This window comes from Haliaeetus albicilla, chromosome 2 (assembly GCF_947461875.1).
Source record: "Haliaeetus albicilla chromosome 2, bHalAlb1.1, whole genome shotgun sequence".
Classification (NCBI taxonomy): domain Eukaryota; kingdom Metazoa; phylum Chordata; class Aves; order Accipitriformes; family Accipitridae; genus Haliaeetus; species Haliaeetus albicilla.
The window spans coordinates 5,999,372-6,014,378 of record NC_091484.1 but is presented as its reverse complement, the minus strand read 5'-3'; the positions used below and the strand labels follow the sequence as shown (position 1 = coordinate 6,014,378).

At 36.9% G+C, this 15,007-nt stretch overlaps 1 protein-coding gene across 4 annotated transcripts in view; it reads left to right on the top strand.

Moving 5' to 3' along the window:
- Positions 1 to 15,007, top strand: part of ZNF831 (zinc finger protein 831) — a 60,985-nt gene that overhangs the window by 33,832 nt on the left and 12,146 nt on the right. For 3 of the 4 annotated variants that reach the window (XM_069804204.1, XM_069804186.1, XM_069804197.1), the window contains 2 exons: positions 5,514 to 5,665; positions 10,179 to 14,463. In XM_069804204.1, coding sequence (XP_069660305.1) covers positions 10,183 to 14,463 — 4,281 coding nt within the window. In that variant the 5' untranslated portion in view covers positions 5,514 to 5,665; positions 10,179 to 10,182. Of the gene's footprint in view, positions 1 to 589; positions 1,371 to 5,513; positions 5,666 to 10,178; positions 14,464 to 15,007 lie in introns of those variants that run through there. The other variant, XM_069804189.1, reaches the window with a different exon arrangement.

Genomic DNA, 15,007 nt, shown 5'->3' with positions numbered 1-15,007 from the left:
GAATACCAAATGCAATAGAAATCCTGTTTGATTTGGGGGTCATTTGAATATTTGAAAAAAACCACACCTAAACCATTACACTCAGGAATGCATATGCCTCGTGTTCAAACACATGATTTTCAAGCTGGATGTCTTCTCTCATACATACATGAAGATATGCATTTAACAAGTGCTAGTCCCTTACTATCATGGAGCAGCCAAGTCATAAAGGTTCTTTGAAGTTTTCGAGCTCCTTTCTAAAACTGTCTTGTCTCCATTGCACTCTTTGTGGTCAAAAATATGTTTGAGAAGTATTCTCGCTTGTCTGACAAAAAACTTCCACCTATGCCTCTCAACAACAGTGTATTCATAACCATTTATATTCACTTTCTCTTGTGCCAGCAATTATATTTTAGCTTAAATAGCGTTTTCCTCTCATTCCCCATGATATTATAGAGAACAGCTCCTTTGCCTCACTCCTATTGGTCTCCTTTATATCCAGTAGTTACAACAAACATTCAGTTTGACAGTCTGTTTTCTGTCCTGTTTGGATCGGTAAGCCTGATGCACTGCTAGATTACTGAACAAAAACGGGCTGCCAGGATATCCCATTTTTTCTTGGCTGTGTTTCGTGGAATATTCACGGGAATAGTCATGGTCTTAGATTTCCTACCTGGCCAGTTGTGGAGTGGCTGCTATGTCTCTTGTGCCATGCTACTCGGTGCTACCAAGATTGGGGTACCTATTTACTATGTTCAAAGGCAGAAATATAGGTGTCCTCTGAAGACTTTTACTGTGGAAATCTGGATGCCTTTTGGAATACAAGCCCTTGCATGTTAATTAAAAAATAGCAGCAAAAATCATAACAAAATGTTCATACCATGTAAAATCAAAAACCTTCCTAAATACTTAATTTACCTTTTTTAATTTAGAGGCTGAGGAAGAAACTGGACTGGATTACATCTGTTAAGTTAAAAAAACAACAAACAAATGTTAGAAAAAGATAAAAGAAAAAAAGTAATAATTTTTCATTTGTGCCTGATGGGGTTGTGTTTTTTTTTTTTTAACTGTTTGCAAATCTTCAGTGTAATGGTTTGAAACCCAGTCGTGTCATTTCTTTACGCCCACACACAGAGCTGCAGTAGTGCAGACACTGTAGCAGGCAAACCATATTACCAGCATCGGCCATTAAAACTCTTCCTACACTAAGCGTGGGCTGACTTCACCCCCTCCTCTCTTTGCACACACCCCACCACCCACTTCAATTTTCAAATGCTTAAAAAAAAGAGAAGAGAAAGACACTGAAAAAAGAAAACAGGATGCTTCTTTTGTTTCAACGCTATTCCAGAGACCTGAACCTCTCCACCTGCCTGTGAATTGGCCACCTAAAGGTTAGCAAGTGTTTTGTTATCATTTTATATAGACAGAGGTATAATTAAATTCTAGATGGTAAGACAGAAATTTTAAAGTTATGATTTTTTTAATGTGATGGTTCTTTCACTTAGCAATGAGAAAGATTTTTCTCCTAAAACACAAAGCATTTTAGTACTGGTCCCACTTCTGTTTTTAAGAGGGCTTTAATTAGTATTTTTTCATCATTTAGTCCAACCTCCTAAACTTTAAAAGATAGATTAGCGTTATTATTTTTCTGTTAGAGCAACCTGTTGATTACAGACTGCTGGCTGGCTGTTAACTCTTTCCTAACAAGGGAAATGCACAGGAGTGAATTTGATGAAAGGACAAAAGTGTAAATCCTTTGAGGTTTTTAGATTTTTTAAGCACTAACAATCCTATTTTTTTTCATTGTGAAGCCACCAGCAGTGTTACAAAACCAACAGATGTGTTAGATATGTTTCTTTTTAGAAAGAAGTGGTGTAAATTTAAAATAAAGACATATAATAAACTAGAAAGCATTTTTTATTATTGGAGCTGAGAAAAGTAGCAGCATAAGTAGAATAGGAAATATTCTGTGATACAAATTGCATGAAGAGATCAAAAGGACACATACAATGTTTCCTTACACACTAAAATATATTTTAGCTAACAATGTTCTTACTGATTTAAGCCTTTTGGATGTTTTCATTTATGGATATTCGAGAAAAGGAGAATCAAAAAGATAGCCAATTGTATAATAATGATCAAAACGGTGCTATTCTAGAATGAAGGAAAGGTATTACAGATCACATTCTTCTTAAAAGGTTTTAATACTGTATTCTCATACAGTGTTTACAAAAATAAAAAATGAAACAATTTCGCTTATATTGCACAATCGTGGAAGTAAAGTGTCAAAAATAATTGTCCTCAGGATATGGCACAAGAATTTCAAAGTTTGATCAGCATGTTTTCTAGTTGCTTTATACTTTTATAACATATAAAGAAGGGCAAAAGTTCAGGAACAATGACTTCTTAATAAGTAGCAAGATTTCCCAAAGTCAGAATTTGAGCAAGAAATGTTATCATTGAAAGATTATGAGGATTTCAGAAGATTAGGGAATGACACATTTTCATCCTAATTCTGCAGGGGACTGAGGCTCTCAACTTTGTTAATGAGGTTATGAGCAGTCTGCACACTGCTGGTGGAACTTGCAGTCTTGTAACATCAGATACATCCCTTACGAACAAGTGAAAAGGTGAAGTCAATACTTCTGTTATGAGACATTTCAAGGTATGAAGTCAAACTGAGAAAAGAGCAAAGGCAGAAATCGTTTTTAAGTAAAACAAGATTAACAGTCATTTCTGGGCTAATCAGGAAATCTATCAGTTCCATTTTGCTAGTTTGAATTGAGGACTAGAAAGCGCCAGAATTGGGGTACACTCATAAACTTTTCCATCAATCAAGTAGTGTTTAAAGTACCTGCACAAAATTTATTTCAGACTCTATGGTTCACTATTACATTATTATACTAATATTTAAGTAGAAGTGTTGTCTAGTCAATCAAGGGAGATCTTCATAAACACTGGCACCTTATGCTAACCATCGGTGGTAGACTAGCAACTGGAAGTGATAATTCCAGTATCTGTATCTTCTGCTGACAGTAAGATATTGTGTGCTGTTCTCAGTATCATTGTCCTCATAAGAAAAATCAATTGTTAACAACCTTATAGGATACTTTCTTTTCGTTTAAGTTTGTAAAGTACTTTAAAACATGTAGTTGATAGGATCTTTGAAATCTATTTCCGTATTAGTATAGGAAGCATGCTTATTGCTACTTTTCACTCGATCACATCTTTGACTAAAACCCTGTAGTATCTTTGAAGGATGCAGGGTTTTAGACACCTGGAAAGGAGCCCTTTCCACAGATTCTTGGAACCTAGAAACGTATACCAATGGTACGTGGGTTTATCTCCTCAAATCCTGATTAGGACATGAATTGAGAGTGAAGTGCAATATAGCACCACATACTCGCTACTGTGTAGTACCTGACAGTAGGCTTATCTTTATACATACTTAAAATAGATATTTTGCTGTATATTGAGACAACTGAAATTAATTGGGTTTCTCTGAGCAGGATCATGTTTTGAACTTAAATGTATTAAGTGTACAGTTCAAATTACTTCTATCCATTACAACAACTTGTTCATTAATACAAATGGGAAGAATCATAAGATGCTGTGGAGTCAGTATCATTCCAGAGTTGCTTATTCAAGATTTAGAGATTCTAGATCAAGCTTCAAAAGATTCTGCTAAGCCCTGAAACCTGTGTGATAGTGGCAAATATATGCAGTCACTTGATTTAGTTGTAACTTGCTTTATTTAATTATTGCTTCTTTTTAAGCCTCTCAGGATAAGAAGTTTGCAGTTTTAGCATTTAGAATTTGATATGCTACTGAGTGTTCTAAATAATGAATTTTAAAAGCTTATCTATGGTTTAGAGTTGTTACTAGTTCCAGCATACTGCTGGAATTATTAGTACTGTTTAAAATAAGTGTCCCTTTTAAGTAAGTTCACTTTAACTTAAAATAATAATAGTCAGTCTCAAAGTGGAATAAAATATAGTGGACTTCAGATATGTGATAAAACTGAAAAACTAATTTTGACTCGTTATGTAAAATGCCCATAATCATCTGTATGATTTGATTCATGCCAGTATTCTATTATAAGATGTGCATCTTTTTTTCTCCGTTAGTTTGTTGACTGTAGCATGCAATAATCCTCCAGAAGATCTCACTTATATGTGAGAATCCATTCCTTTAGGAGAGCATCTCCCAGTAGAGCTGAAACTAGTTGCTGCATGTAGTTTTATCCATATGGACAGAATGAGTCTGTAGATCAGAAGCATGAGTCATTGTAAAGCAGTTCACAATGTCAAGTAGTTTTCTAGATTCACTGATTTTAAGCATTTGCAGTGCCATTACCAATTACAGGGAGCATTTCAGGGTATAATAGAAACTAGAAGGATTTTAAGGAACAATACTAGGCCCCATTAAGAGCTTTTTTGCCCCCTCACTAACTAAATGACAGGCAAGAAAGATAGGAAGAATCAGACAGAAATATTTCTCCACCTCCAAAATTAGAGGCCTACTAAAATAGGGTCCAGAAACAAACTGAAAGCAATCCAAACAACAGGCAAAACTCTCCAAGATCAATAATGCTGTGTAGAATGAAAATCCATTGACACCTCCAGCATTAGTCTACCACCTGAATTACTAAAAGAAAGAGCTTCCACTCAAGTGGATATTGGACAATAATAATATTACAGTTTCACCACTATACAATTTACAAGATACAGGCTGCAACTATCTGAATAGGGCAGATGCTCATTGCAGTAAGTTTAGAAGCTACATCTTCCAAAATACAGTGTTCCCAAGGAATTTTTACAGGCCAGATATGCTGATTTTGTAACATTCTAGGGAATGCATATCCAGTTTGGGATTTACTTAGTCTAATAGCAGTGGAGGAAGTAGCCATTCCAGTCCATATTTTAAACAGGTGTTTGCATAAAGAACAGCTGTCCCCCTAACAGGACACCTTGGCTCTGCTTCATCTGAGGACTCTTCATGGAGTCAAGCCACAAATGAAACCTAAACTCTTAAAATGATCTTTTCACTTCTCTTGACTGTCCCCTATCCTGTTTTCCCTGCAGCTGTTCACAAGTTGTAGGGAGGTTAGTTGAGCATGTCCTAAACACTTTTAACATTCTTGAAGTATTTTCCCTCCTGTTTACTGCTTTCTGTCCTACCGCAGGGCACCATTAGGACAAGCTGGTGGACAGTACCCATGCTGGCTAAGTTTAGCATTTCGTATGTAGCAAGTGTCTTCTCTTCACCATTGTTTTCTTTTCCAACACATTTTAAGAGAGATCTTTATTGTAAAGTTCTAAGCAAATTACCTTTAGGGTTATAAAGAAAAAAATTCTACCATTGTGTCAGTGTATTTCACTGAATGATACAATTGACTGCAGTGTACAAAATGCCTACATTTCAAAGGCAGCCGATTCTGTTTATAGGTTCCTGCATGAATAATGATAAAAGATACAAAGGGATTGAAATGCTACTTCATTTTCTTCTGTTTCATCTCTTCCTGTTTTCTGAAGGTTGTTACTGTGACACCAACGTGAAAAAAAAAAGAAAAAAACAACTTCCTACTTCTAATCTGTTTCAAGTCTTTGTCCTCGTTTCTCTCTGCTTGCATCAAGTATTGACAGAAATGAGACTTCTTTTGCTGAAATGCCTGGCTCAATAAAAGGTACGTGAGCTAAAATTATTTAGACTAAAGAGGATTCTACTTCTGTATGCTCTCTGTTATTATATTTAAGGTAGGGATCACCAAAAGCTTTTAAAAAAGGCAAAGACTTCTAGTGTAATATAGCATACTATGTATGTTCAGAATGTTGAAAAGCTGCTTCTGTGTGGTTACAAAAATAAACTAATTCTGTCATGTCTACAGATTATACCTGTAGACCAAGCCAGGGGATTGAGTACTACATCTGCTTAAAGACTATGATGATCCTCTCAATGGTGTGTCAAAAAATTATATGTAGGTGGAGGAAATAAGCAGTTACATGTTTATTTAATGTTTTTATTAATAATGATGGGCAATTGACAGTGCATTCACATGTGCCATGCAGAAGACAAAAATCTTTAGGCTGTATAATCCAAGATTATTATAACAGTGCTGATAAAATGAAGCAAGTTTTATGAAATCTATTTGGAATTCAGAAAAAAATTACATAGAAAAGAGGAACACATTGGATTTAAAATGAGTTTTTTATACCACTCCCCTCTTATTAAAATACTTTATACTTATATACAGAATAAGACAGTTTCTGCTACCCTGATTTGTCATCTGAAACTACTCCACTTTTTGACTTTTCAGTGTTCCACGGTCCTACCTATGGTGTGTACCTGAAGGTATAATTCAAACTAGGAACTAAATAATTGTATTCAAACAGAATCTTATTGACCAGTTTTGATAGCTTAAGAAACTAATTTAGAAAATTTTGGACTGGCCAAATTCTGCTTTTGGTTTTGTTTATTGGAATTTTTTTTTTTTCTAATTAGGATCAAGTTTCTATACTAGTAGTTTGATGCCACAAGTTATAAATTGAGCTCAGAACATCACGTAGATGCTCAGTAAGAGAGCCTGGGGCATAATCAACAACGGAATTTTTTCTACTTTAAGCAAGGACTACGCAGAATTAGCCATGGGGTAGAATTAGTTTGAGATAAGCTATTTTTGTCAATGTACAAAAAAAATACAGTGGCTTGTTCTGTATATAAATGACAGATGTGAAAATTATGGTTGTATTCGCCACACAGAATACAAGCCACAGAAGTTTCACTTAGGAAGAAAGTATCTTTTTTTTTGCTGTGAAAAGCAGAAAACTACCACAGCTGGTAGAAATCTATTATTAAACTCTTAAAAGTAATGACATTGTGTATCACCATTTAGTTTAATTGTTCAGCATTAGTTAAAACTTTCCTTTAAATTTTCTGTAATCAGTTACATATTTTCTTTGTAGAACGTTACAGAGCACTGAAATGATTCTCAGGACTACATTATATTTTGGGCCCCAGAAACTTAACAGAATAAGTGAAATTACACAAAGAGTCTGGTACTTTGGAACTACAGGTTTCATATGAAAAACATCTGCCCACCGCAAGTCCTACTAACTTACAGGCTGGCCTTGAAGGGCCCATCAAGTATGCATGCACATAAGGATACTCAAAGAGAGAACATAGTCTGTGACACTGGAGCAGGCTTATTGGGGTGGAAATGTAAATTCCACATTTCCACTCTTCTCTCCAGGGGAAGGAGGTGAGCATAGATACTTACGGCTTGTTTCATCTGATGTGGTACTTGTTAGATGTTGTAGGTACATGGAATTCAGACTTCACCTTTCTTCTTTGAGTCTTGCCTCTGCAGCATATTTTTTTTTCCCCTCAACTTTTCTTTATTTTCACATCTTTGGAAAAACTACTGCATGCTTAGTTTATGAGTATCATTGGCTCATGTCTTATCACTTGCTGCCGTTTTTATTGTATGCTGTGTTTAAATTGCTATAAAGATGACTGTATAGCTTAAGAACCATCTTAAATGGCCTTGAAATGTCTATGACCTCACTTTGCAAATTAGAGAAATCCACTTTTATCCCATAGTGTTAACCACACTGCAGAATATGGATAATAACTTAATTCCTTTAACGAGCCACATTCTTTTAACATTATTTCATCAATAGACTCAATACCTATATTACAAAGCCACTTCAGTGATTGTTCCATGTAGAAATCTCTGAAGCGGACAAAAAAAGTCCATGCTTGATAACTGAGTTTGATTTATAAATTTCATGAGAAAGGAGAAAAGGCAAAATCTAACACATTGAAGTGCACAGATCAGTTCATTTTACAGGTTGTTTTCCGGGATTTTTGTTACACTAAAATCTTTGGGTGAAGACAAAGAATCCCATCAGGCACTGATACCCTTCCCATAAATGGTCTAACCCTGAGCCCACTGCAGTTGGTAGCAAGCTTCTCAGTTACTTAGTGGCTCATCAGCAGTTTTGTTGATGCATGTAACGCATGCAGAGAAGCTAATGGCCTTGCTTGTCACCAGAAGGAAAGTCAGAGAACACATCCCAGAGACTGCATTGCTGTTTTTTCCTCCACTTTTCCAATTCTTGCAATAAGCAAAGAAGATAAAAGAGAAACTGGAAGCAGCCTTGGCTGTGAAACCTAAGCTGCCAGCCAGCAAAAGAACTTCCACAAGTGGTGCAGAGTGAGGAGCGCAGAGTAATAGCTACTGGGTTCTTGGTACATTAGTTTTCTGTTGCTCAAGGAGACAAGTATTTACAGTTGCATTATGAGCTACACATAGGGATGAAATAATCAGTCAGATTAAAGGCAATATCCTAATATGCAAAACCTTTTCCTTTGCAGAAGACTAATAAACAAGAGGGTTGCTTTACCTTTCAGTTTCAATGGTGCATACATTTACTATGAAAACTACCTGAATTCCTAGTCTATTTATTAAGATGCTAATTACATTTATTATGGAGCATATAACTCATCGACCTTAACCTGTTCCATTTGATCATTAATAGAAAGTTATTTTCCCATTTTTGCATGTGATGCGAGTGAGATGCTATCATTTTCAGTTGTGAAGTAACAGAACTTCTCTTGGATCTCCATCCAACTTTCTATCAATTTACAAGTTTTATTAATTGTTCTAACAGTAACAGAGGAACACTCAAAACCAATTACACTGAGTTTGCCATTCCTCCTTTATGTTAATTATTTGCAAAATTCTCAGTAACTACATGCAACTGAGATTTTGCCTTGAATAACGGTAACATAGTGTGTGTGTCATATGGAACCAGTCCAAATGTCAAACATTTTTGAGTAATTTTTTTTTACTGTTTCCCAGTAATGATTACCTATTAAAATGATCCAAGGAAGGTACAGAAACACCACTACAGATTATGCAGTAAGGCAACAAACTGCAGATTTCACAGTTAGCCACTGGCTATATTATTTCAAATGGGATTTTTATGACTGTTTGCACAAGAACAGCCTATTATAACAGCCAATGGATACAGAGCTGTGAGTATAGCTGAATAAGAATTTGAATAAACATTTACAGACCACCTTCTAATTTTCACCCAACCTATAATTACAAGAGGTTATGCTGATGCCTCTATCAGCTCTTCCAAAGATAATTTTCAAGTAGCTTATTTTGATAGTTTCCTAGTTTGTTTCTAAGAAAGAAAAAAGACAAGACTAATTTTTGTTAAAATAAAAAGTAGTCTGGACCAGCACCAACCCGGAATATATTTGGACAGATTTCATAAGAATAGGCTTACTTTTTCCAAAAAACTGTGTCTACAAAATGTTTTCATCTGGCATTGAAAGCATCTGAAAATAAGCAGTATACCATAATATTGCCCTTAATTAGACAAAATTAATTTGGACTACATGAAAGACAGCTTTAATTTATCCCACTACTTTCCTATGATACCATCTTTTCTACTTGGTACATATTTATGTAAATCTCACTTGTAAAACACGACATCAGTTTCATTTTGTTCACCTATTTTCATTTTGCATCACTTGTTGCAATTTATTTAGCCTTAGCTCACTTAAATTGGGTAAACACAGATAATACACAGCCATATTTAATGTCCTGTGTTTGGAGCAGGTTGCCTAAAGAAGCTGTGCAGTTTTTATCCTCAGAGGTTTTCAAAACCAGACTGGATAACATCCTGAGCAACCTCATCCGACCTCAGTGCTAACTCTGCTTTGAGCAGGTGTTTGGACTAGAGACCTCCTGAGATCCCGTCTAACCTTATTTGTTCTGTGTTTCTATATAACATTTATTAATGTAAATTCTTAAATTTAAAAAAAATGGTACAAATACGTAATGGCAATATGGTTCCAGAAAATCACAATTGTGTTATTTCTGGGGTGCTGAGAACCTCCATTTGCAAATCTGATACTCAGATTTATTTCTAATACTTTGGGTCCTTATTGTAAGTTTTAAGTGCAATGTTCAATGTTCTTTACGCTGTACCAAACTTTAATTCCTAGCTAAGAAATGAAAAATGAACCAATTTAATTTGAAAATGAAGTAATTATTGTCTGTATAATGCCTGTATACAAGATTTGTGATATTCTTAATTGCCAACTTTCCCAGTCCAGCAGATGAAAGTGTTTTATTTTGCTATCTGAAGACTCCTACTTGTTTTGTTTCCCCTCCCTTACAGATACATGAGCATATGGCAGATAACCTTTGAAATGGAGGCACAGAAGCAGCCTGGTTTTACAGTCGCAGTAGCAGATCGACCAGTTTCAACCTCTTCTCTTCAGCCTGCACAGGGTTCTTCAGATCTCAGCCAAGGCAGTGTGATTCCTCAACAGGAACAAGCACTGTCCCAACCTGTGTATCTAAAAGCCCTTACCATACCACTGTATCAGCCTGTCCAGGCAGGATGCTTTCAGCCAAACCGTCAGTTAGTGACTGGCAGGAGCTGTGTAAATCTAGACAGCAGTAACATACCTCTAATCCTGAGTCCACTTGTTGCTTCAGAAGGCACAGATCAGCCTCAGTCAGTTTTTCAGAAACAACTTGGACAAACTCTAACATTGAACATAGTGAGCACTTTACCAGTTTTATCATCACCAAATTCTTGTGTAAATGCATCTCTTGGAAGCCCAGGAAAATCAAAAAAAGCTGGGAAATATATCTGCAAACACTGTGGACGAGACTGTTTGAAGCCAAGTGTCCTTGAGAAACATATTCGCTCTCACACAGGAGAGAGGCCCTTTCCATGCACCACTTGTGGTATTGCATTTAAAACTCAAAGCAATTTGTATAAACACAGAAGAACTCAAACACACGTCAACAATACCAGACTGCCCTCAGACTCTGACAACAGTGGTATATTGGAGCAAAATGAGAAATCAACAGAGAGCATCACCCCACATCAAGGCAGCAAACTACTTAGTAGCACCTGTGAAGACGAGGGGATACAGATGAAACAAATGAGTTCAGAGACCAGTGCTCCCACAGACACTAAGAAACATCTTAATGACCTTTCGCTGCCAGCAACAAACAGTTCATCATTTGCTTCAGAAAATCATGAAACAACGAATCAGTCCTTTAGTTCAAAGGCTAATCAGGGGGTTCCTGAAAGAGAACCTCAAAGTTTATCATCTCCAGGAGCTTTGCCAAATGGTCAGTGCCAGAGAAAGAACGTACAGGAGCAAAGAACTCCAACTGCCAATAAGCATATTCAGTTGCAAAGGCAGCAAGCAACCTCTTCAGAAAAACAGTGGGATTACAAGCCATTTGACTGCAAGCTAAAGAAGTGTGAGAGCACTGACTCAGGGTATCTGTCACGCTCTGATAGTACAGAACAACAGATGGCATCATCCAGCCCGTTGCATAGTCTCTATGAACACAGCACAGAACTGGAAAACGAAACTGCTTTCAGCAGCTTAAGGTGTACCTCCGCAAGCAGTGCAAAGCTAGATGCAGCTGAGAAAGCTACAGCCTTGATGCTAGAGAAAAAAAGGCTGGAAGAACACATTTCAAAACTTATTTCTCATAACAAAAGTGTGGTGGATGATACCCACTTAGACAATGTTAGGCCCAGAAAAACTGTCCTTTCAAAGCAGGGAAGCATTGATCTGCCAATGCCTTATACATACAAAGACTCTTTCCATTTTGACATCAGAACTTGTGATGTAAATAGGAAAAAGAATCTTTCACTTTGTTCAGCAAAATCTACCTTTGCACCCCTAGAAAAATGCAAGCCAATGTTTTTTCATTCAGTTCCCACCCAATTCTCCACAACGATAGATACTGTGCCTGTTACACGGAGCAACTCCTTGCCATTTGTGGAGGGCACAAGAATGGTACATGACAAAGCAGGTTGCTCAAAGCCACTTTCTCTTACTAAGCAGTCAGTAAATACAGGCACTGCTAGTTTGCTGCCTAGCAACAATCTTGCTGCAGATTCAGTGGATTTTCCTAATAGCCATCCCCGAGCTCTAGTCAGACAAACAGCAGTGGATGATTTGCCACTAAGTAGTGTGGTTGATCATACTCCTCCATCAGAGGAGTTGCAAGGGACTAAAAAGCTTGGGGCTGGCGAAGTAATCAGTGCTAAAAATAAGAAACACAATCAAAGGAAGTTAAAGATGTTCTCTCAAGAAAAGTGGCAAATGTATGGAGATGAAACATTTAAGAAAATCTACCAAAAAATGAAAAGCAGTCAAAGTGCCAAGAAAATTAAACAAAGGGGAAATAAGATTACAGATATTACAAGCTTCACTCCCAATTCAAAGGAATCAGTCAGCAGTACTGAAATTACTGAGGAAAGAGATGGCAGGCACTCTGTAAGTGACAGTCTTTCCTCCCTTGTGACAACAGGTTTAAACACTGGTAAATCAGAAACCTGTACTAATGGTAATCATATTCCAGAGAATGTGTCCTCTGAGGAAACTGCAGACAGTGTAACCTACCTAATGGAGACATCACATTCAGTAAACGCTAGCGCACATACTGTAATGAGCAAAACTTCCCAAGACCTCAGTGGGAGTGACACAGATAAATACACAGCTGGCAACAGCACATTACTAGCTCCAAGCAGTTGTGAGTCCAGGCTTCAAAATACTCAGTGTCAGCTGAGTGCTAACAGAAGGAATGATGACTACTTGCCAGTACACAGTAGCAAATGGGAAAAACCAAGCCTTGGGAAAGAATCTAGTACATTTGAATCAGATTGTAAAAGCACTTCAAACAGTTATGGAAACCATAGCAGGAATAAAGAAACTGGCCAGCATGCTCTGACACCCCCATGGGTCCATTGCAACAACAGCAGAGAAGGCACAGGGAAATCCCAGAATTCACCGTCAGAAAGAAAAAAGCTGAAATTTGAAGTGGAGAAGACACAAAACATTATTTCAAAGTCCTGCCCTAGTCCCAGTAGTGAAAACAATGCAGTGAATGAAGGAGAGAAAGTCTGTTGTGCTAGCACTCGATGTCTTTCCACAGCACCAGTGAAATTCTCCAGTAAAGCAGAGGAGCAAAAATTAAGTGCAGGAATTAATGAATGCACTGGAGGTTCTGAGAATGTGGAATATACGAAAACAATCAAACTCCCCACAAAAGCTCTTAATTATAGTGATGTTAACCTTCTTTCACATTCAGCAGGTATCTCAAAAGCTTCATTTGTGGGAGTTTTAGGGCCTGAATTAAGGGGAAGTGATTGCAACTCTTCTGCCTTGCACAACACAACAGATAAGGATGTCAAAACATGTCTTGTGAAAACAGGAGCAAAAGTAGCACTTTTCAGTGACAATGCTGTTGATGTGTCTTCTAAAATTCATCATCTGAAACCTGGTCATTTAACTCCAGTCCCACAACAAAATGCCTTTTCTCCAAAATATATCCTTAAATTGCCGCAAGACAAGAGAGCCTCAGATTTGTCGCTTTTTCTTGGATCAGAACAGAAGATTACACCTTGCACATCTGTGACAGACAACTTAACTACCCCCCCCTGCTCTTCCAACAGCGGATCACTCAGTTCTCATTCTAATGATGTATTTTGGTCCCCTTTAAAATTTGAAGTGAGACAAAAGGCCAGCAAAGGAGAGCTACGATGGAACGTACATGCAAACTGGAAAACTCCAGCATTTTGTTCACCAGTCAATTCAGAAACAACAAATACCTTAACCACAGCAGATAACACCTTTTATAACCAAAACTTCAGGCAGCAGGATATTGTAAGAGATGCTTGGAAAAACAAACAGAACAAAAATAAATTAAATTATCAAAGGCAAACAGAAGAGAAGTGGATGAGCATAACTGCTTCCTCTACACAGACCCCAAAGAAGAAAATATGCTTTACTTCTATGTATACAAGTGGTTTTTTCATATCAGCTGACATCAAAGAAGAGAGAAAGGTTTTACATCATCTTTGCTCAGGAAGTGACTCTTTGACAATGACGTCAGCTTCTAGCAAGGGTGCAGAGCCAACAGTCGTGGGATGGGACAGAGGTGGAAGTCCATGCACTCTTAAGGACATTTCACCAACACTGCAGGATATGCAGCATTCTCAGAGCTCAACAGACAACCCCGCTTATTTTTGCCATTCTTTTGGCACATTTTATTGCCACACTCTCACCACTCACTGTAGAGAATTCCCAGTGCTACCCCACAATAATCTGTCTTGCTACTCTGGAAGTTTAACAGTATCAAGTACAAAGAGCACCTTCCCATCACTAAATGCTGAACCTCGATTGACTTGGTGTTGTTTAACAAGAAGCCTTCCTCTGCCTGCTGAGCAGAAGGGGAATGCAGACTCTGCTTATTCCTCCATGCATACCTGTGACAAGGAATTTAGCAATGAATGCACACTGTCAAAATACGATATTTCCATTTTCAAAATGAAAAATATTAGCAAGACTGTGGCATATGGCTTAACAAACAGGAGTTTAAAAACATTGGTTTCATCCTTTTCTAAAGGAGAACAGATGCAGGAGGTAATATTAATAATCCTATTTCCTTTCTCAAGAGGGTGTAATTGGCTGGCACCCCCCCCCATTAGAAAAGTAAAAGAATTATCAAAAGTATATTTATGGACATTTACAGGCATTTGTACAGATTCATACAAATTACAGAATTTACAATTTATGTTTTTATAAGATAAGTTACATATTCATTTGATTCATGAAAAATACATACTTTTGTGTGAATAAGTTTCTTTCACTTGAGAATTTCAGTAGGAATGCTGTCTAGTGAGAAGAGTGTATTTGTATTTCTTGATTTTTCCCCTTATGAGTATATTTTATATTATTCTGTAACAACATATATATTTCACTGTTTTAATTTTAAATGAATATTTGAATTAGAGTAGGACTTAAGTAAACCACTAATGTCAAGACTTTATTATACTTGGAGATACTTGGAGTCAAAGGCAGACTGTGTACTAAATCTCTTATTGTTTAGATGCACTGAAATGTCAACAAAACCAAATTGCATTAATACCCTGTAAAGTGTTTAAAGCTTGAAAGCTTTTCTTTTTTT